The 23,042-nt window shown below is 37.5% G+C and overlaps 2 protein-coding genes and 1 long non-coding RNA gene across 3 annotated transcripts; 2 read left to right on the top strand and 1 right to left on the bottom strand.

Moving 5' to 3' along the window:
- Positions 1-2,048: 2,048 nt before the first annotated feature.
- On the top strand, positions 2,049-13,809 carry LOC131970635 (POU class 2 homeobox associating-factor 2-like). Its single transcript, XM_059332070.1, has 4 exons — positions 2,049-2,352; positions 10,786-10,825; positions 12,128-12,429; positions 13,372-13,809. The coding sequence occupies exons 1-4, from the start codon at positions 2,173-2,175 to the stop codon at positions 13,807-13,809; spliced, it is 960 nt and encodes a 319-aa protein (XP_059188053.1). The 5' UTR covers positions 2,049-2,172.
- Positions 13,810-15,994: 2,185 nt separating this feature from the next.
- On the bottom strand, positions 15,995-21,633 carry LOC131970637 (uncharacterized). Its single transcript, XR_009394199.1, has 3 exons — positions 21,397-21,633; positions 19,532-19,697; positions 15,995-17,314 (listed from the first exon to the last, which is right to left on the bottom strand). It is a non-coding gene; the product is annotated as an uncharacterized LOC131970637 (long non-coding RNA).
- linc.pou2af1 (lnc RNA pou2af1) lies at positions 20,266-22,107 on the top strand. The gene is made up of 2 exons (XM_059332071.1): positions 20,266-20,791; positions 21,504-22,107. Exons 1-2 carry the CDS (start codon positions 20,585-20,587, stop codon positions 21,855-21,857), a joined length of 561 nt encoding a protein of 186 aa, XP_059188054.1. The 5' UTR covers positions 20,266-20,584; the 3' UTR covers positions 21,858-22,107.
- Positions 22,108-23,042: the final 935 nt, after the last annotated feature.

Raw genomic sequence — 23,042 nt, 5'->3', positions numbered from 1 at the left:
GTCAGGAAACTATTTAAAAGTGAGAGAGGAGCTTTGTTATGATGAAGTGAATGAACACAAATAAAGACAGACACAAACTAGCAAAGCATGCCTCCAGCTATGCTCTCCTAAACACAAGGTTAACCCTTTATCGGGCAAAGAACCATATTAGGTAACTTCAGCAGACATCTGAAAAGGGGTCCTCATGCCTCCACATGGATTTCTCCCAGCTACTACAATTGACAAAGATTTGCAAGTATTTCAATGAGTCCCCTATGAAGAGCTCCGCTGATTCATTTGTTTTTATTTTGCTCAAAGTCCTTTATACAAATTTCAGCATTTGTGCAGAAAACACACACGTTTATGCAGAAATATCTCTTTTTTTCTTTAAAAATAAAAAGGCAGGAGGCATCAAAGTCTATTATGAACCTGAACACCCAACCTGCAAACACAACAATATGCTTTTCTATTCTGAGGTTTTATTTATTCCAGAGATGCCAACGCTCAAACTGAAACAAAAGCACAATGCAATCCCATAAAGCAGCAGCAAGAAAAACTCCTGCAGATAAAAACCACAATGTGGATATCCTTTTGAATTTGATGAGTGGGGGCTCAGCAGGAAGGAGTGACGTGCTGCCTCCCAGTTGCTCTTCCATGCCCCTGAACCCATAATCTTGACTGCAGATGCAAATAGTCTAAAAAACGTCCCTACCAAACATTTGCATTTAAACAAATAGATAAAGGTCATTTTGAAAAGCTGCCTCCTCATGACTGCAGTGTGAGGTGGCATGTTCCATGAGTCCCTGCCCTCCTGACAAACGTAGTTAAAGCTCCCATCGTGGCACGCCACTCACAGTATGGTGCTGCACACTGGGATTCAGCTACTGTAGGCAAATACAGCGGAGGGAGAACAGAGAGGCCTCTGTGTGTGTGTTTATGTGTGTGCATGTGTGTGTGTGTGTATGTGTGTCAGACTGCTCAACAGCATCATGGACACAGGTAAGACACATTCATATACAGGCTGACAGCTGCTCCTGCTGTCATTACTATTGTTAGAATATATCATCTCATATAATATCTGCAGCAAGAATGGATTTTTTTTTTAAACCTGTCAAATATCATATTTTAAAACTGATTTTATTTTTGTGTTTTCACAAGGTAATGCTTTATGAGAATGCATGGCATGATATTTTGTGTGTGTAGCAATGTAATTTGTATTATGTCTCTTCTTTAACGATGTGTGTTTATTATGTCAAAAGTTTCCTTTCCTGATATTATTTCCCATAACAAAATTAATATAGTATCAGTGATATTAGTTATTGTCAGTAAATTGTCAGTAAATGTCCTATTCATACAATTTATATTATATATAAATTAGTGTATAATATCTGCAAGATGTGTTAAATATCAAGCATGTGTAGGTTTTTTATATTATAATTGATAAGATTCATATATATATTTATATATAGTATATATATATATATATAGTATAGTGTATAATATCTGCAAGATGTGTTAAATATCAAGCATGTGTAGGTTTTTTATATTATAATTGATAAGATTCATATATATATTTATATATATATATATACATATATATTATTTTTTATGTTCATCATTTATTATGTGTATATATATATATATATATATATATATATTTTATATATATTATATATATAATTTTTTAAATTATTATTATTGTTATTATTTTTTAAACATTTCGTATTTTCAAAAACCTCATCGGCCGAGCAAAGTTGGGGCTTATCTAAAATATCCATTCAAAAAGCTGGGATCTTTTACATAAAGTTTTTTGCATGCAATTTCCGTTTGCATAATAAAGTTTGCATTTTCATTGAGTTTATGCTTGTGCTTCCCAGGAATGTCCCCAAATCACACCAGCACACATTAGAGATTTGCAAAGTAACAACAAATGAGCATCTTCTTTAATGCATGCATTTACATTTTTTATCTTTATTCAAATCAGTGTAATATTTAATTTTTTTTAAGCCACGGAAGCCCCCCCAGTCTAGTTTCAGCCAATGTTTGTAGAATATTGCCTCTTTTTTGCACTCCATTTGCATTGACCAAACCAAAGGCAATTTCCATGACATTTACACACCAATCCCAAAGAGTCATTCCCCTATATGAATAAAACTGTGAAATATTCAAATTAACACACATTTGTGGGAATGGATGAAAATTTGTATGAAGCTGTGTTACAAGTCAAACTGTCAAACTGGATTTGTATTAAATGTAGATTCTCTGCTCTGTCTAGAATATTCTAAGAGAGTGTACCAAGGCGTCCGAGTGAAGCACACAGTCAAAGACCTGCTGGCGGAGAAGCGACTCCGACAGACAAGCCCCAGATACAGCGTGAGCACAACCTCCTCTAAACCGCTCTGCTTTTGTCCCATTCTTTCTCTCCCCACTTCATTTTTCTCCCAAACCAAACAGTGCAGCCACAGTTGACATTCTGTTGGAGGTACAATTAAGAGGTCGCCTTTTTAAAAATCTCTCCTTGTTTACATTTTGGCTTGTTTTGTGCACTAACGATCCATGGTCGATCCATTGACCACCTGTACCTCCCCCCCTCTGTCTCTGCTCCCCTCGAGTGCTCGCAAAGCCAATCTGTAAATAGCTGAGCATGATGTGTGTGGAGAGAGACACAAAGCGCAGAGTCCCATCCTGACCTCACAAAAGAACACTGACACAATGCTTTGCAATGGTGACGGCCATGATCGCCCAAAAACTCCCCCGAGGTGGAGGCGGGGGCGGGGTGGGAAGATTGAGGTGGACAGGTAGCATAGAGAGACAGAAAAAGGCCAGTGAAGGAGGCTGCCTATGCAAAGCTTGATCCATGCACACCTGCCAGCCGACATTGTCCTCTGCCGTGTACAGGCCGCAGACAAGCCTCCTATTGTTGTCTCACGCCAGCACACACCCTCACACACAGCCAGAGAAATCAGGCTCTGCCTTAGACGTCTGCATGCACAAGCAAGACTGCCTTTTATTATGCACAAACCGCCTGTCAAAGGGCTTTACAGGACAGCATTCACTGTTTGTTTTCTGTTTAGCATCGGCATGTCCACTCTATAGATATGCAGGCTGCTCACGACTGGTGTAATGAGGTGATTGTGTGAGAAAGAGACAGAGGAGAAGATACCATCAGATGCAACAAAGGGGTCCAAAATCACCCTTCTCCAGTGCAGCTCCCAGCTCTGAATGTAATTTTCTGTCCCTCAACCAGGACAATAACAGAGAATAGAGCTGAATTATCTGCAGAGTTCTCCTCCTCTCCAAAACAAACAGAATCGCTTATTAATATTGGTAAAAACATGGAGTTTCATCTTTAAAATCGTTTGTGCATCTTTCTTCTCTAAGAACCTAAGATCCAGATGTTCAGGAGGTTTTCACCAGGAGCTGAATTATCCACAAAGTCTTTTCCTGTCCAAAACAAATGGCCCCAGGGATTTGAATTGGTTAAAACTCTGCAGAAAAGCAGTTTCATGTTCAAAATCTGGGTTTTTCTGATGCTGCTTCAGCTCACTGGTAGACAGGCTGTTTACTGAGCTTGTTTCTCTGATAACTTAAGATTTCCGATGACTTAAATCCTTCATCTAGTTAAAAAAAAATAAAGTTAGAGAAAAAACAAAGACCTAAAATTGGATTCTAGAATCAGGCTTAAAATCAAGTAAAAAGTAAATTCATTCAACCTCTTGCAGACAATGCTGATTCACAAAGGGGTGACACCTTTGACAGGCGACCAAATGAAACTGACATTTATCTTAATATAAATTACAGATTCCTCTCGTTTGAAAATTGCTGAAAAGTTATATATTTTGCTTGTCAGCGTGTGAAACAAAAATGGCTCTGAGAGATGAAATACACATGTGGAGGTGTTTAGTGTCAGTGGGTTAAACAAAACAAACACAGTGCAGGTGGCTAACTTACCTTACCTCCTATATATATATATCTTATTCAGATTTTAGACAGAGTTTAGCCTTTTAACATTCTGTAGCATTAAAGGATAAGGCAGCTAATATTCTATATTTTCTTAATTGTCATGAAATCAAATGAAAAGACAGAAAGAGACCAAAGATTGCCACTGTCTAAAAGTGCAGAAAGTGCTCCTGTAAAACCAACAGTTTCAACTCTGACAGAAAACTTTGTGTCTATGCTGGACAAGAAAAAACTTGGTCCTTGGGGCCTTTTAACACATAAATGACCCACAGCGTTGCATTGGGTGCCATGTTCCATCATTATCCTGAACAAACACGCTGTAGTTTATTTTGAAACAGCATCTTACTGCCTTAATTTCTCACTAGCAGCGCAAAACTACAGCTGACAGTAGTCCCCAACTAACAGAGGAGTAGTGGCCTTCAAGGTTATAAAAGTGATTTGTCAGTTCCATCCCCGGACTGGCAGGATAAATCCAACAGGGGAAAGTGACACACATGAGTTTTTGGCTTTCAGCCTGCAGGTCTGTGCTGCTCCAGAGCTTTAATCTTGACATTGTGTTAGCAATACAAGCAAAGACTTATATTGTGATGAAACCTTGTAGATCATTTTCTTACATTCTACTTCTAACGATGTGCTTCACCATCACATTGACTGAAAATGTGCAAACAGGCAGTCACAGTCAGTCAGTTACCAGGTGTGGTTTCTGACTGACGTTTTTCGGTGGAAGTTACAAAAATAGCCTGCTGTAAACAATAGATTTCAGTTACTGGGAACTATGAATGATAGACGGTTAGAGAGCAATAAAATGTTAATCAAGTTAAACAAATCAGTTGACAATATATCACTCTATTATTTATTTAACATCAATTTTGCAGTATTTTTATCTAATCACAGGCATTTTCATCACTTGCAAGTTCATCAATTCATTTTAGTTGAGTGTTATTTTGGGTTTTGATCTTTACATTGGACTTGTTGATAACCTCTTAAAATGGCGTAGGAATATATTGATATCATATGAAACTACAAGATCTATGAACTATCTATGAATCTATGAACCCCAAGCATGTCAGGACATCGTGTCAGGAAGTTGTCAAAATAACGCTGCAAAATTAGGCTATTTTGGTGATTTTCAAAAGCGGTCATGTGACCTCTGATGTTATGCTATCTGAATGAAAATAGGCTCTTTGTGTTACCACAAGTCTCCTTTTTCTGCTGATAACATGAAATTAAAAGCTAAAACCACATAGTGTTTCTCATGTAGCACAAATGTGCAAATTCTACCTACTGTATTTGGATATTTGTGCACACTGGGGTCCCCAAACAGGCTTTGAATTTCATAAAATGGGCATCACTGGAAAGCTGAGACTCTTGTGAATTCAATGAGGTTTCTTCATGTGGTATAATGTTAGTAGCCAGTTCATTTGAGGGCATTTCTTGAGTCTTGACCTCACTACATAAAATTACCTGTTGTGACCTCTAGGATGATCAAAGCCTCATGAAACTTTTCAGCCATAAACTAGAGACCTAGAGCATTCAGAGGATGTGAAGTTTTCAGCAGAAGAACAGAAGTAGTGTAGCAGAAGTGTCCATCCAATCGCTGAAAATGCAGAAATCTCCAAAATGACCAAAGTTTTTGAGCCCAAATAACAGCATGGATGCTTCTATGTTGTTCCAAAGGTCTTGATATATTGATGTTATATTCTGAAGGGTTTTATTGACCATTTTTATCCATTCTCGGTATGAATAAAATTGCATTATTAAGCACCAAATGTGTGAAGCAAATGGTATCAACCCAAAAATTGCTGCAACAATTTATGGGACATGGGAAATAATTTAATGAAGCCAGAAATTAACAGCGTGAAAGCAGAGCACAAACCTGACTTTAAACTGTGACTAACAACATGCAGAGCAGCCAAATGTTAAAGAGACAAATGTCTCCGTTAGAGCTCATATGAGACAATAACAGCTTCTGCTTTTCTTACTCTTTAAAAATAGTAATAACAAACTGTTAAAATGCTGAGAGATGTTTCAATTATACAGCAAATTTTAGCGCTCACCAGGCTTAAAAAATAAAAACTTTGACTTTACATTCATGCTGTTGAAAATGTAATTTTAATTTTCAACCTTACTCATAAAAGAAAGCAAACTTTTTAGATCAAAAAAATTCATCCATGAATCTATTATGCTTTCACATATTTTCTGTCATATTGTTATAGATATACAATGTTACAACGCATATTGAATGTTGCCAAAGTTTAAAGTAACATGCTTAACCCATGAAGAACTAATTCCTGCGAGCAAAGACCTTTTACTACAGTTTTTCTACTGACAGATTCATACAACCCCAATTCCACAAAAAGTTGAGATGTTGTGTAGTGTAATCAAAACCGTAGGGATGATTTGCTAATTGTTTGTGACTTATATTCAATTAAAAACTCTATAAAGACAATATAGTTCATATTCAAATTGATTTAACTCTGAATGCTGAATTTGATGTATTCTCTTTCTGTTTATGTTTTATGCAGTGTCCCAGCTTTTTTGAAATCAGGGTTGTCTATGGTTATGTGCTCCAGACATGCCCTGCAGTGTTTACATTATAGACACTGCTACATGTAGCTACATGCTAACACCAGGAAAAACTGTATTCTAAGTTTCTGATATTATTAATTTCTCCCCAGCTTCAGATCATATTCCTGCTGAAACATTTAAATGTGTTTGACTGGAAACCTGAAATATTGGTATAAACCTGAAAATGAGCATAATAGTTCTCCTTTATAGCAAAACCTTTGATCGCATTTGTGTTTTTTCATGGTACTTGCGTGAGAAGCATCAGTGTAAACAAAGGCTCGCTATCATCAGCCGTGGCCAAATAACCACTATAGCTTATATCACATGTTATTTTTGTTTTGTAAAGAGGAACTTTGTGGCTATCCACAGAGGTGAGGGTTTAACCCTTAATAGGGCACTCATTGAAATACTTGCAAATTCCAAATTTCAACCCTAGAGAATATTGGATGATAATACATACTGCCAGAATGTGTAAAAAAAAAACCATACAGACCCTGGGGAGGGGGGTAATATTTTGAGAAAAAACTTACACATTTGTGAGAAAAAATCTCAAATTAATGGTAAAAAAGGTTGACGAGATTAAAGTGTCAAATCTACGAGAAAAAAATGTGCAGATTTATGAGATTTAAAGTGGTGAATCTGCGAGGAAAAAGTTGTTTTTTTCACTTTTCTCTCGTAAATCTGCGACTTTTTTTCTTGGAGATTTGCCACTTTAATCTAGTAACGTAGCCTGATCTTTGCTGATTAGCTGGAAGAAATCCATGTGGTTCTACGACCAAACAAAGAGACATGGGGACCTCATTTTGATATCCACTTAAGTTACCAAATATAGTTCTTCACCCGATAAAGGGTTAAAGGACCCTTTAGAAAATTGCCATATTAAATACTAAATACTATACTTTGGAGCGTTCTTTCAGCCCCTTCTTGATAAGATATTATGACATTGTTGGTACCAATAAGTTTCTTAGATTTTCTAGTTTCCTAGTTTTAATTTTTTTTTTTTTACCATGTCATGTTGGTATAATTTTTTTCGGCACAGCCTCACCTATATGACCTGATAATTCCTTTTTACACTTTGACTTACCGGATCAACATTTTGAACAAAAAACAAACAAACAAATGATCTGGGTTTTTTTAACTTTCAAAACACAATCATGCTCAATGAAGACTTTTAATTGTTGGTTACAAATACAACGTAAAAAGAAGATAACATCTAGTTCTATATTTTTTTATACTAAATATTTGACATCATGAAGAAATAATGGACAGTGCTCTTGTCTCTAGAGGGCTACGTTATTTAAAGTTTGACGTTAAGCCAGTATGTCGCACATGCTTCCGTCACACTGGGTTGCCTATGCAGATATCTGGCCTACAATGAAGCACCGCAGAGTTTATATATCATGTTTATATATGAAACACGAAGACCTGCTGATGCACAGAGACACACAGTAACTAAAGCCATCCTCGCTCTTGTGTTAGCTAATGCTGCCTTTTATCTCTGGGAATAAAAGGCCATTGAGAGCGAAGAGCAAACTCTGACCACAGACTCTCCTCGTGTTGGGACACGGAGAGCCACAGTGACAATATAAAGATCTTGCATCATTTCACTTCATCATCTCCTCTTTTCTGAGCACATTTCTATTGAGGTGTTGTGCCCAAACATGCTTCTATTACGTAAATGATCCAGGACTGAGAAAACTCAAAAAAGGGACATTTATTAAGGCTTTAGAGACTGTGTATGTGGGTCAAACGCTACACTGAGAACCAATAACAAGTCACACGCAGCTCAAGATGGAACTTAAATGATCTTTGTACAAAAATTGTGGTGCTTTAACTGCAAATTGTGATCAGATAAACTAAAAAAATAGATACTAGAATAAAACAAAACTAGGAGTATTAACCTATAAAATATGTGCAATAATTTTGAAGTATCATTGTGTAACAGATGGGAACAAAAGAATATGAGTTTTTGAATGAGAACGAAGAGTTTTCTGTGAAATAATGTTATTAAGTCCATTCACCCCCCTCCACACACACACACACACACACACTGGCGACTATCTGAGCTTGAGCGAGCTGATTTCCATACACAGCCTTCAGAGATGCACTGAGCCGTACCTGGGCCACATGAGGAAGTCTTGGCACTGGCAAATCACATTCAAATTTAACCCTCAAAATTTGTTTGCGTCCCAGCCAACGCAGGCTTAATATCAACTCTTTCATGTTAGCAATATGCAAACAAGAGCCTGTCAAACACCAGCTGTGTGTTTCTGCACTCTGCACCAATCTCCATCTGCTTTTACAGCCACATTTCCAAAAAGGTTGTGTCAAACTTAAATAAAAACAGAATGCAGCAAATTCAAAATGAGTCAATATATTTACAAAAAAAAAAGTTTCCCAGTTTGAGCATTACATATCTCGTCTTTGTTCTCATTTTCTTTGTAATCACCTGAATGTTTATCGCATTCTGTTTTTATTATCTTCTCACAATTTCATTACTTTTTGGGGGGATTCAGGTTTGTAGAATAGAAACAGACAGTTGCACAAACTAATAATGCTGTTGTTGAGCAATGCTTCTTCATTTTTATACAAATTATACATCAAATATATTATTTGAACCAGCAAACAATAACAGGATCTAACATGTACTCAAACTGGGCAATACTGCATTTAAAAATGCATGCTTTACAGCCAAACACTGAGCCCCATGCAAGAACATTTTCATATTCTTATCTTAACTTTTGCTTGAACTTATATAGGATGTTTCAATTTAAACTTGCATTTGGGGATTGTTTTGTTACAGTTGCTGCTGTATAAGAAATAGAATAGAAAATAAAAGTGCAAAAGTTCAAATCTTAAGTAAATAGACATATAAAAAATATGTATATATGTAACGAGAAGATCCTTATTGCAAATATTAAGTATTATAAATACAGTTATGAATGATGTGGTTATAGCTGCTGACAGAAAATTAGACTAGTGGCCAGTCTATTGACTCAGTCAATGGTGTTCCTGTGGCACTCTGTGGTGCATCTGGCTGGTGTCAGTAGTAAATAAATGTCAGTCTTGAGGGAAATTATGTTTCAAATTACAGACAATACATATAGAATATCTTAATAAAAATCTGGAGTACTGGGTTGGAATCAAGTGGTAACCTCTGGTTCTGGAAAGTGTAGCCAGTGCAGAAGTACCTTAAACCTTATGCCTAACAAATGGCCAGCAGGGGGCGCCGCCACTCTTTGCAACAAGTTAACAACCATTTGCATGAAAGTCAACAGGAATATGACCCTACTTCTCTTTACCTCTGTAAACATTCTCATATTGCATCTATGGCCTCAATCACTAGTCTGCTTCAACACAGCATGATGTTCATCTTGTAAATGATGGTCCCATGTAGAGTAAAATACAAGATAAAGTGTTTTTACTTCATCAAAGTATCAGTCAAACATTTGTATTCAGTGTTCAGTATTCCTGTATTAAAGCTACAGTTGGTTTTATTTCAACCCTTGGAGTTTTGGCTATTTTGTCCGTTATTGAATACTAAAAAAATGTTTACCGTGCCATCTTGGTATCATTTCTTTCAGCACAACCTCACCTATATGACCTTTACTTATTTTTTAACTTTGACTTACTGGATCAACATTTTGAACCCAAACGAAACAAAAAAAATGCTACTAATAAAACATATAAGAGGTAAAATGAGGAGAACATCTAGTTCTATATTTTTTTTATACTAAATATATTTGACCCTGTCTCTGGTTTTACTTGGCCTATCATCGTTAAACAAAAGATGGCATGGGGTTTCAATTCAGTTCTTTAGAGGGAAGCTGAAGGCAGGAAACATGCTGCTTTGTTTTTACGTTGTGACATCATGGAGAAGTGAAAAGCTGAAGCTTTTATGGACTTCAGAGGGCTACAAAGCCAAATTAATGCATGCAAATTCCAAAGTGAAATTGTTATGAAGATGACCTAATTGGAGGAAGTGAGAATAAAATCAAAATTACTATGGCCACTAGAGGTCGCCGCCACAATACAAATGAATAAGAGCTGATAACCTGGTAGACCTACTAGAAGGTAGAGTAGGCTTCTACTCAATAATGTGATAATGTTTAATCTGAAATCATAAATGCAATCTTTACTTTGCTTCATGAAGGGGAATTTGTGAAGAGTTAAATCAACAATTATCAACCAGAGGTGTATCTCATTTTCCCCTTCACGTGTAATTAAAATTTCATCCAGTTTGCGTGCCTTTATCTTTTGTCCTTTTTTTTGTAACAGGGAGGATCAACCAGTCCTCATTCATTTGTCCAGATGCCAGGTGAGATTTCAGGCTATTTGCTTCCATAACATGTATTGTCTTAAAGTCTGTGTTGAAGTTTATTATCTTTAGATTTAATGTTTTTTATCTTATTCACCTTTAGTGTCTTACATGTTGTGTGGAATTTTACATTTATATCTTTAAATTCAGTTTTGTGATTTGTGAAGGTTTTTACAGAGGGCTCTGCTCATATTTAATTCATAGCATGATTTAAAGAACATTTTATTCATAAAAACATGACACAAATTGATTTTTTTATGGATGCTGGCAGTATTTTCTGATTTATGGAGTGATAAAAAGACATCCATAAATTCCCCCTGCTTACACCTTTGACTCTAATATGTCAACAAAATGAAACAAGATTTTTTTTTACCTACCCAATGTTTGAATCTCTGTTCTGGAAATGTGTTCACATTAGCACATATTTAATAACAAAATGCTTAATTTGATAAACACACAATTTCAGAAAACTTACAATACAACATCGTGTTGTCTTCATGTAAGTAATCAATATGAAACTTCCATGATGATATACAGTATATTAGTTAAATGACCTAACCACCTGTAAAGTCCCCCCTCAAATTTAACCTCAGAGATCTTCATCTCTCACTCTTTAGTGAATGAAAAACAAAGCTGCATCTGTGACACTGTTGTGATAAATATGAGGATTTCAGTTTAAAGGGCCTGGTATAAAATGAGTGCTTGTGCTTGTTTTGAAAAGAGAACATGTTATATATCGATTGGACAATTTATTAGGCACACTTCTATAACCTAATGTGATCCAATATAACATCTGCATCCATGAATTCTGCCTTTACAATAAAATTCAGTTTTGATTGGCACTGTCAAAGAGGTTGTAGTTTAAGGTAGTTTTGAACATTAAATTAAGAGGTGTTTCTAATATTTTGGCCATCCAATTTACATACATTTTAGTGCCAAAATATTAGGTTCATCTGTCAATATCATGCACTGCAAATAATAAACACAAAGTATAATTATTACCTTTCTGACAGTCAAGAAAACCTTAAAAACTACAATATTTGTAACTGTAGAATTAATAGCAGAGCTGTTTGGGTTTTGGGACTAAATATCAACAATCTTTCCTGCAGTTGCAGACTTTACTTTTAAACGTTTGTAGTAGCCGGAGGTATAGCGTAGACTCTGGTGCAGCTCAATGATTTGAAAAAGTATAAATTGTGTACAGTTCATGCTACCATATTTGTGCTTTGGTAAAAATAAACATACAAGTAGGATGTGAGGCTCATATTTAATGTATTTATTGCTCCATATTGTTCTCTGCAGGGTCTCACATGCTGCCCAGCTACTACGGCATGAGGCGTCCCTTCATCTCAGAGTCAGACTTCTGCCCTTCCACCAAGCAGTTCAATCCTGACGTGTACTCGCCTACACTGGGAGGTAAACCTCTGGGCTGCGAGCCGTCCGCTATGAGCAGCTACTCCTCCTTCATTGACAGCTATTACCCAGAGACCTTCGGTGAATACCGCAGCGCCGCCGCCTTCTCCAGCTCTGGAGGCTCCTTCCTGCCCTCATCGGCCCTCTCATCCCTGCTGCCCTTTGGTGGAGAGTCCTCACATTTATTTCTGGTAGGCTTGGGATCAATGGTGGAAAAAGTACTCAGATCCCCTAAAAGTACTAATACCACACTGCAGAATTACTCCACTACAAGTAAAAGTCCTGCATTCAAAACTTAGGCTACTAAAAAGTATCAGCATCTAAATGTACTGTGTAATGTAATGTAATGTAATGTAATGTGTAAAAATACTTGTTATGCAGAATGGGTATTTAAGGGTTTTAGTACATTGTAAATCCATCTAAAGTTAGTTTTAATGTTTAAAGGGGACATATTATGCTAATTTTCAGAGTCATACTTGGGTTTCTTCTAGAATTAGAACTAGTTTACATGCTTTACATGTTTTTTTTCCTGGGGCCCCTAAAATACTATTTATCAATCTAGTTTGTTTTGGTGTGAGTTGCAGAGTGCATGAATGGATTACTTAACAGGCCTACAGGGCCAGGCCCAGGGGCCCCATCTAGCCTCCACCTACAAAATGTCACTCAGACAGACACGCACCAACCAGGAAGAGACTGAAACTGAACATAGAAAAACATAAAATTACTACAAAGAGACACAACAAGACTACAAAAGAGAAATAAAACTGCCAAAAAAATAACCAGAGACAACAAAATAACGACAATCTTTAATCCTTAATCCACTGGACATTAATTGTTTTTTTTTAGTTTTTAAGCAACTAAATTTAAAAGAAAAGAAAAGAAGTTAGTCTTCCCAGTGTTTTTTAATGTGTTTGTCTCAAGTGTTAATTAGGATTATTCATCTTTTTATGAAGAAATACTTTAGAAACTTTACTGTGGTGGATTATTGAGAGTAACAGGGACTCCGATGTTGTCTTTTTATGAAACCTGGACAAATACAACAAGTACTGTCTACCTTATATATATGATTAGTGCACATCATTAGCTTTCTCAGGAAATTAAAATGTCCTGTCCTCTCTTGTCTCCCGCCTCAGAGAGACACATGGGAGCAGTCAGTTCCAGAGCCAGTATCCCAGGTGGAGGCTCTGTGTCCAGACAGCCTGGCCTCCGTTAGTGTCCCGCCCTCCATGCCCAGCCCAGACCCCCCGGGGAGCCCCTCCCAGTACCGCTCCCCCAGCCGAGGCTCCTCCATGGGCCCCGTCTCCAGCAGCCAGCCCTACACCCTGCACTCCCTGGAGGAGGCCCACTACCATCCTTTAACCTCCAGCAGCTCTTACCCGGGCCCCTCCACCTCCTTCTCCTGCCCGTCCTACATGAGCACTCCCATTACCGACCTGGTGTCCAAGATGGTGACGGAGGAGGCGGCCGACAGCCACGCCGGCCTCCCCCCCGGCAGCGAGGCGCACTCCTCCTGGGCCAAAGAGGACGGAGTGAGCTCCTGGTCGCCCTACGAGATCAGGAGGGCCTACTGACCGGAGGACGGGCCTTAGGGTCACATTTTATATCAAGAAGGAGGTTTCACAGACAATTAGACACTGGAACTCAACAAGCACTTGACAGTACAGAGAAAACTCAAACGGCTGTGAAGTGTTCTGTTGATGGGACAATTTCAGTGCATTTATAATGATAGTTTTGATATGTTGGTAGGAGTGTTCTACGGTGGTACGGTGCAGTCTGATCTGAAGGGACATTCCTGCTTAAAATGTGTGTTTTTTGTTTGATTTGTGTGATAAAGAGTGACCAGTATGGACTAATCTAACACACTGTAACCCTTAAAACTGAAAAGTTTTAGTAATGTAGTTGAGTTGGGAAAAAGGGCCTAATGTATAAAATGAGTGCTTGTGCTTGTTTTGAAATGAGAACATGTTATATATCGACTGGCCAATTTATTAGGCACACTTCTATAACCTAATGTGATCCAATATAACATCTGCATCCATGAATTCTGCCTTTACAATAAAATTCAGTTTTGATTGGCACTGTCAAAGAGGTTGTAGTTTAAGGTAGTTTTGAACATTAAATTAAGAGGTGTTTCTAATATTTTGGCCATCCAATTTACATACATTTTAGTGCCAAAATATTAGGTTCACCTGTCAATATCATGCACTGCAAATAATAAACACAAAGTATAATTATTACCTTTCTGACAGTCAAGAAAACCTTAAAAACTACAATATAGGTAACTGTAGAATTAATAGCAGAGCTGTTTGGGTTTTTGGTCTAAATATCAACAATCTTTTTTGCATCTTACTTTACCTTTGTAGTAGCCGGAGGCATAGCATAGACTCTGGTGCAGCTCAATGATTTGAAAAAGTATAAATTGTGTACAGTTCATGCTACCATATTTGTGCTTTGGTAAAAATAAACATACAAGTAGGATGTGAGGCTCATATTTAATGTATTTATTGTCACTATATGCTCGTCTGTACACCAGTTATAAATGCTTCATATGAGGAGTTAGAGTTGTCAGCAAAGACTTAATAAACACTTCAAAATCAACATCAACAATCAACAACATTACACTTTGTTAATAAATGTCTACACGTGCATAAATGCTAAATATGGGAGTTTTTAAAAAAGTGCTATTCTAATGCTTTTTTGGCCATTCGTCTGGGAATTGGCCAGAAAATCACAACACTTTATTGTGTTCATAATAGGTGTAATTAAAGTTTTTTAAATCAAATCAAAAGTCACCTACTAAAATGTTGCTCGTTTGGAGGGATTATGTGTTGATTTTTCAAATTAATAGCATGTATTTGTGTGTTCATCCATAACCACTTCACAAAATGAATATTAATGACTTTTATTGTTGTAAGCATGAAAAAAATGAATAGTGGCCAAATAATATTGCATGAAAATAAATGCACATTGCTTCAACAAGGGCGGGACATGCATGTCGGTTGGGGTGACGTTCTGATTGTTGACAACTAGGTGGCGCGCCAACACCACTGCTGCAGCGGGACTAGAAGGAGAAAATCCCTAAATGTGCAGAGAGCAGAGATACACAAGTTTCACTGTGTGCCATGATGTGGAGAGGAAGAGATGAAAATGGACCTGAAACGTGATATATTGATCAAATCAGAATCAGAATTACTTAATTGATCCCTGGAGTGAAATTAAATTCAGTTTTGCTCCAGTTACTCCAACCAGGAATAGAAATAAATAACAGTATATACAGTAGCAGTATATACACGGTCACCTGTAAAGTTTGAATAATTTCGTTTCAGACACAATCTTCTGTTATTTGTGGTTTTGTTTTCTTTGCGATATGTTTGGAAGAGATACATTAATAAAGTTTTAGAAGATATTCACTTTATCTGTCAAGAATACATCACATTGTCACAATCATCTTAATGGAAAGAGGTAAATATTTATATATTCCAACTTTATGGGTGACCGTGTAGGAAAATAATAGATAGCAAAATATACACAATTAAGAAACTAAACAAACTTTAAAAAATATAGAAAGATTTATAAAAATGCTATTATTGCACAAGTTAGAAGGTGACAGGTAAAGTAAACATTTTCTTTTTAGAGTGGGGTTTATTACTACTACTGCCAATCATAATAATACTAGTAACACTACTGTTACTGCTAACTAATAGCAGTCATTGTAAAGCTGTAGTGATATAATGTTTATGATTTAATATAATATATACATTATTATTATATGAATAATAACAATCATAATTGTAAAAATAATATTAAGAATAATAATAGCTGGACCACCTTACGGACTCCAAGTATTTATATGACATCATTTAGTTTAAAATGAGCAATATGTATGTTAAATGTCATAATTTATTAACTTATAATGTGATTAAACACATTCTAAAACCAGCAGAAGTAAACTGTAGCATATCCTACAAGCTGATAAATGTAAATATCATTTTAAATATATTGTTGCTTCTACTTAACGCGGCCTCGATTCCAAAATAAAAGTTGGGACGTTGTCTAAAACTTTTTGGGGTTTCCAGTTTGTGTAGATAATGTGAAAATAAAAGTATTTTGTTTTTTATGTTGTACAGCTGTGATAAATGTGGAACAAAAGAGAACTGGAGTTGATTTAAGGAGGTATATTTAAAACCCTGACAATCTGTGGAGCTTTACTGGGAACTTCCATTCATCTTAAATACATTTTATTTTTCCCTCATTCAAAGTGTCTAAAAGATGAAAGAAAAATAAAATATCTAAAAGCTGCTGATTGTTCTCCCTCAGACTGCAGCAGGTGAGTGCACTTACAGCACTTGCTGCAGGATCTCAAGGCCTGCGATGCCAAAGATGGCTACTGCCCTTTGCCCCGCCCACTTCTTTGCCACTTTTATGTGTTTTTGTGCGAAATAAAGCTTAAAGATATGATTTAATATATTTTCGGCGTGCAGACTGGCCGCACTAACTGTATGGTCGCAGGTAAAAAGTCAACCACTGTGATAAAGTGGCACAAGGAGCACCAAGTGCTGCAGTGCTTAATAAGGGGGTGTGATGCTGTCATATTGCAAAAGGAGGATAAAATTAATAAAAGTATGATTTCTTTTTGGTGAAAATGTAAAATATTACTATATTATATTAAAGTAGAGCTTCTTTAATGTCAATGCGTGGTGTTTTTTATTAAAAAATCGATAAAACTCGGTTGCCTCTGAATATTCAAATTGAAAGTAACGCGCAATCAAATCATTGTCAAATCATTGAGTTCTAGGGGTTTTAAATAGTAGGCATGGAGGGAGAAAATCTCAAACTAATATGTCCCCAGCTATATTACAATATTGTTGTATGCTCTGACTCTGCTGTAAGACATTTGTGTTGAGATTTTTGGAGACTTTTGCGTAAATTTCGTTCTTGGCCATTTTGCTGAGGCAGAAAAGGACGTTGTGGAGTCCCACAGGTCTTCTCCAGGGAGCCTCTCTTCCATCTCTGCCATCATGTCTGGTGAGTTTCAAGTCGGATTTTCATCTGGAAATCATTTTGTTGCATTTTCTCCTGTTAGACAGAAAAGAGAAAAAGAAAAAAAAAGTTTTAATGGCAAATTTAAAAGCAAACAAGAGACACGTGCAAACTTGGGAGCTTTTCTCGTGTATATGCTTATTTTAATCACACATTTAAATAATATATGATATGACTAACAGCTAAATTAAACTTCAAGTGATTAATCTTTGTATTATATTGCCACCTGTTTCACTTGATGGGTGGATCAGGAGGTTTTTTTCATTCATTCAACACTACTATAGAGCTTTACCGACTCTTATGGATTTATTATACGTTCATTTCCGATGTAAAGTAGCTGTTTTCACACGCTACGACATGTATATGATCATTTCCAGGACATTTTTTACATTCATTTAATTACTATTAGAAGTTACGTTACAACCGTTGCCTCTGTGTCCGGGCTGCTTGTGCGTAACAGGACGTTAGGAGCAACCGTGTTAGAGTGGGATGTGTCTGCTGTGTGATTTTGGCCCACTATTTGCCACATTTAAGACAAATCATGAAGTAGCATTTAACTGTATGAATATTTATCAGATGATGTTTCGCAGTCGAGGCTTCGTTCTTGTTATCAAATCGCCTTTTTCCAAACGTCTCGCCACTCCTGAATGCTTTAAATTACGCCTTTAGGCCTAAATTACGCGCACCTATGCGAGGCGTTCTTTCTGGGCTCCTTTATCAAGATTCACCTATAGGAAAAATACGGCCAATTATTCCCTCTAAAGACGCCATAGGATTGCTCTGTAACACGTCCAACATGGGGGCAGGGGTGATTTGAATAAAGAAAAACAGATTGGAGGAGAGCTGCGTTTGGATTTTATTCTGCATGCTGCTTAAATCGCGTTTGAAATATTCCATCAGTAAACAACAATCTGATCGAAGCTTTTACAAGATGACCGGGCTCCGGTGACATGGAGCTGAAATGCGTAAAGCGTAGAAAGAACTTAACTGGATCGTTGTGGCGCAGCTTTTATCGAAACAAACTTTACTTTGGTATCGACACATGCACAAAAGTTGCCCAGAACAACGACTTTAAAGCGTTTATTAAGACGGGGTTTTAGTTTCCAGTCCATTCGCAAACTCTTGCCAGCTCTTTGTTTGTGCCTTTTACGCGGTCGCCCCAATCGGCTTTATCCAACTTAACGAAAAGATCCTGTCCGTATTCCAACCTCTAGATCGATCCAGATTTTCCATTTCAACATTGCTTATGTCATATCTGCGTTTTTGATCATAAATATATACTTACAGTGGCGAATTTTGTGCCGATTTTCATTTCTTCCTGGTCTGGGCGGGGTGGCTGCGGAGCACGGCTCACAACCAGGCTGCAGTGAAAGGGTCTACAGGTAATAGGAAACGCTGCCGCAAAGAGGGGACCCTGGTCGGAGACTCTGCGGGGCTTTAGGTCGGGACAATCAGGGCAAAAACAAAACAAAAAAAGCCCCGCTCTCACTGACTGCTGATAATGCACTTTTACGCACCGCGAAAACTGTAACATTCAAGCACTAAACACAGTTTTAACCACAGTTTGTTGTTTTATATAGCATTATTGCATAGCAATATAGCATTATATGTGTTCAAATATTTCCTACAACACAGTGTTAAAATCCAACATGTTATTGGTGTATACAACAATGGAGAGATGGCACTTTATTGGAGTGGAAATGATAATAGACATTTATATTTTGGATTTGAGGGAAGAAAACCATAATATGTCGGTTTAAAGTGAGAGGAGGGATAATGGGTGTGGTGGGGTTGGTGGGGGCAGTGCAGGGTGGAGTGGAGAGGAGAAGAGTCAATGTCTGCTATTGTCTGCCCCTGAGTGTTTAGTAAATAGAAGTGACGTGCTATTTTCTTCATGCAGCTAAGCCGAGAGTGTACCAAGGCGTCCGAGTGAAGACCACGGTGAAAGAGCTGCTGCAGAGGCACAGAGCCCGACAGGCCAACAGTAAAAAAGTCAAAACGGTAAACCTCCCTCCCTCCTTTTTTCTCCCTCTCTCTCTCTCTGTCGCCCCCCTCCCCAATGCACCCTGACTGTCACTCTGGAAAAGAGAAAGAAAAAAACACTCCCTGAACAAAGCAATAAACTGTCCCTGTAAATGATTGACTACCCCTCCAGTAGAAAACACTCCAACGATTTTCTGCCGAGCCATTAACCACAAACACACACGCACACACATTTGCAATGAAAAACACTAAACATGGTAACAAAAATACCTGTCAAAGTCATATCCAAATATTTTAAGAGGAAAACGTCTAATAATCATGTGTTTCTCCCTTTCTTCTTCTTCTATAGTTGATATCCCAGGCATGCTCGGATCTTCAGGATCTTTGCGCATCCACTTTTCCAAGTAAGTTCAGCAGCAACATCCATGTGAAGTGTCTAATGTAAAACAAAAACAAATGAGAGCTATATATCTGCGGCAACATTTAAATCCAATCAACCTCAAAGCAATACTAAGAAAACCGAATATGTGCAAATATATATGAACAAAATTTGCTTGCAGTTTGCAGTTATCCATATTCAAAATCCAGTCAAAACCACAACTATGAAACCTATTGATTAGTCAGCTGCTGAAAAAATCCGCACTGGTTGCAGCAGGATAACTAAAGCAGACACTTTAGGTGGATTCATCTAAAGTGAAAAATTTATAGCACTGCTTGATGACAGACAGCAACCTGCAATGACCCCCCCAGAACCAGGAAGAAAATACTTACATGAAAACCCGGTCATGACCTACTCACAAAGTCTATTGGAATTGAACTACAGCTCAATTCCAAATGTGCAGGGTCCCTTCTTATAAACGAAGGCTACATTCAAATGTGTTGGCTGATGGTGTATGACATCACTCTCTAGACTTATAGGAATATTTAAATGTCTTCCTGAAGTCTGTTGCCATTCAGAGACTAACACGTATCTTTTCTGAGTGCGCTTTCTTCTGAGGAATATTCTCTATGATTAGGCTGAAATATTGACAACTTTTAATTTGAAATGCAGAATAACTCCTGAGAGGATCTATTTTCAATCTTTAGTGCGCAGCCGATACACAGGTTTATATACCACAGACGTCCAATGCTTAACCTGGAAGGCAGGAGTTTTCATGTTTAGACACTTTTTAAATATATTTTTTAATCAAATTTTTCTTTTTCTTTCTGTAAGGTGGCTACGTGGAGCCTCCTCCTGCCATTCCCCAAGCGGACGCTAGCAGCTGTGGAGCGCGAGCTTTCCAGCTGCGCGCGGACTCCTTCCCAGTCCCTGACAGCTCGTGCATGCAGGAGAGCGCCTTTAACGACATCCAGCAGCAGTTTGGGGACATTATGTTGCCCAGCAACGGCTATAGTGGCAGCAACAACAATAACAACAACAACAACAACACCAGCAGCAGCTACAGCGTCTCCCTGCCTCCACCTCCCACCTTCCCGCTGTCCTGGTGCCATGGGCTCTCCTCTGACGCGGACTACTATGGTCATGGCATGGTAGGTGTCTCCCACCAAACTTCATTAAAAAAAACATATGTAAAAAAAAAAAAAGACGTTTCTAGTCTCAAATGTAGACAGCTTATCCATATCCTTACCTTTAGAGTTATGTATAGGGTCTCTGCGAATATTCGGCATACACATATATTATTATCCCATGATTATTGCACTACAATAGAGAGTAAATCTGCAGTTATTCAAAAAAAAAAAAAAAAAGACAGTTATAATAAGTATCTCCCCGAAAAGTGGAGTGTCGTCCATCCACATATAAATTATTTGAATTATGGTCTCACTGTTATTAATAGGCTGTAACACCCCATAAACATAGTATATAATAATATATGCAGTTTGGGAATAGAAGTTTGGCATTGCTGTAACTCCTGAGCAGAGACCTGAGTTCAGCATGTAGTAACTATATTTGTGTGGATTGCAGGTACATTTAAAACAAAAAAAATGTTTAGTTTCGAATTAGATCTGTTTTGTACGGAAAAAAATAAGATAACTAGAGTTGCTGTAAAAAAAGGGGAAAAAAAGCCATATGTACACATTACAAGATGAACATTATTATTTCAGCAGCCTAATTCACACAGAAAAGTGCCACTCACAGGCATCCTTGTTGAGCCTTTGGCCTTGTGTCAGGTTGCTGTCCATCACGTGACTCTTTTGCCAAATCCTGCTCAGAATAATAATCCTCACCCTTTTGCTCTTTCAGGCTCCCTGTTCCCCACCAGAGTCGTTGAAGCTCTCCAACCCCATGGATTACAACAGCTACTCGCCACAGGACTCTTTCTCCTCTTCCTCCTCCTCCTCCTGCTACGACTCACCCACCAGGATGGAGTCCAGCTACCACAGCTTCACCTCCGAGCACTACCACTATCAACATTGCAACCTCCAGGACTGTTACTGCCTGCCCCACTATTGGCCCGGCCAACAGGAGAGCTTCTCTGCCCCTGAATATGCACCTTACTACACCCCCACGGACTATCCATACACATCTCCTGTGGAAGAGAATTTTTTTAAGAGGGATTTGCAGATGAGCTCGGAAATGTGTTACAATGTACTATGATGAGACCCTCAGCAGTATTGTTTTGTCTTATAATATTATAATATTATTCAGGTACTCAGGAAGGCTGTTTGCTTGATGGTCTTCTTTGCATTTCACTGTGTGCTCTGACTGGCTCTTGCTTTGGTGAATTGAATATGATGAATGTTGAATGGATGGATAGACCCATATTTTTGTATCAATTACTTTTTTACTACTAAGATTTATTTTCATACATGCAATGTGTCGCTCTACTAAATAAAATTTTTGTTTTAGTTAAATCAGTGTGTTTAAAAGTCATGTCTCTTTTGCAGAATGTAAACGAGACAGGTGCTTCACCAGTGTCAGTTACTTTACTGTTAATCACTCAGTCACTCAAACCTTATTTGTGTTGCACTTTTTATGCAGGATAGTGCAGTTCACAGCGCTTCACATATGATTGACAAGCAACTAAGACAAAACAAATTATGGATGTAATACAACTTAGTTAGGAGCTATAAGAACAGTAATTATAGTGCAACTAAGTTAAATGAAAACAAGATAAAAGAAAAAACAAGAATAAATAACGAAGCAATAAAATGCAATAAAAGACTAAAAACAAAATGAAAAGGAAATAAGACAAATATAAATAAAATGGGAAAAGGGAATATAAGGACAGAAAAATTAGAAATAAAATCAACTAAAGAAATATAATAAATAAAATAATAAATAAAGACAAATACGTAAAAAGTCAACAAAATATTATAAATATTATATCTAAAGCTCTTTATTTAAATGCTGAATAGGTTTACTCAGTTTACTCTCTGAGCAGCAGTTATTGTCCATGCTGCTTCATTTACTGTAAAATGATCACAGGAAACTGCAAAAATGTGGGAGAGATTAAATATAAACAGTGCAGGTTAATAACATGTCGGGGCTCAACTGAGCTGTAATGCAACACTTTGTACTGAAGTGAAGGAATCCTGGAATATTTCACTGGACCTCCAGAGAGGTGTTCACGGTGCATGGAGAACAGGGTTTGCTGACACGAACAGTTTAAGATAAATGCTTATTAAGAAATATTTCTTTATTTTGTGTCCAAACCAAGAACTTTAACAGGTACAGGAGCTTCGGGAGCATGAAAACTGTGGTACTGTACCTCAGTTTATGTAATGACTACATGTCTGTCATTTCAAGTAAAACTTAATGAGAAAAGGAATGAATGCTCTC

This window comes from Centropristis striata, chromosome 4 (genome assembly GCF_030273125.1).
Source record: "Centropristis striata isolate RG_2023a ecotype Rhode Island chromosome 4, C.striata_1.0, whole genome shotgun sequence".
Classification (NCBI taxonomy): Eukaryota; Metazoa; Chordata; class Actinopteri; order Perciformes; family Serranidae; genus Centropristis; species Centropristis striata.
The sequence above is the reverse complement of the archived record's forward strand: the minus strand, read 5'-3'. Positions and strand labels throughout refer to the sequence as shown.

Coding starts and splice junctions, on each gene's coding strand:
- LOC131970635 (XM_059332070.1), top strand. CDS start 2,173: ATGAAAATTTGTATGAAGCTGTGTTACAAGTCAAACTGTCAAACTGGA. Junction 2,353..10,785: donor AGACAAGCCCCAGATACAGC/GTGAGCACAACC, acceptor TTTTTGTAACAG/GGAGGATCAACCAGTCCTCA. Junction 10,826..12,127: donor TTCATTTGTCCAGATGCCAG/GTGAGATTTCAG, acceptor TGTTCTCTGCAG/GGTCTCACATGCTGCCCAGC.
- linc.pou2af1 (XM_059332071.1), top strand. CDS start 20,585: ATGCAGGAGAGCGCCTTTAACGACATCCAGCAGCAGTTTGGGGACATT. Junction 20,792..21,503: donor ACTACTATGGTCATGGCATG/GTAGGTGTCTCC, acceptor TTGCTCTTTCAG/GCTCCCTGTTCCCCACCAGA.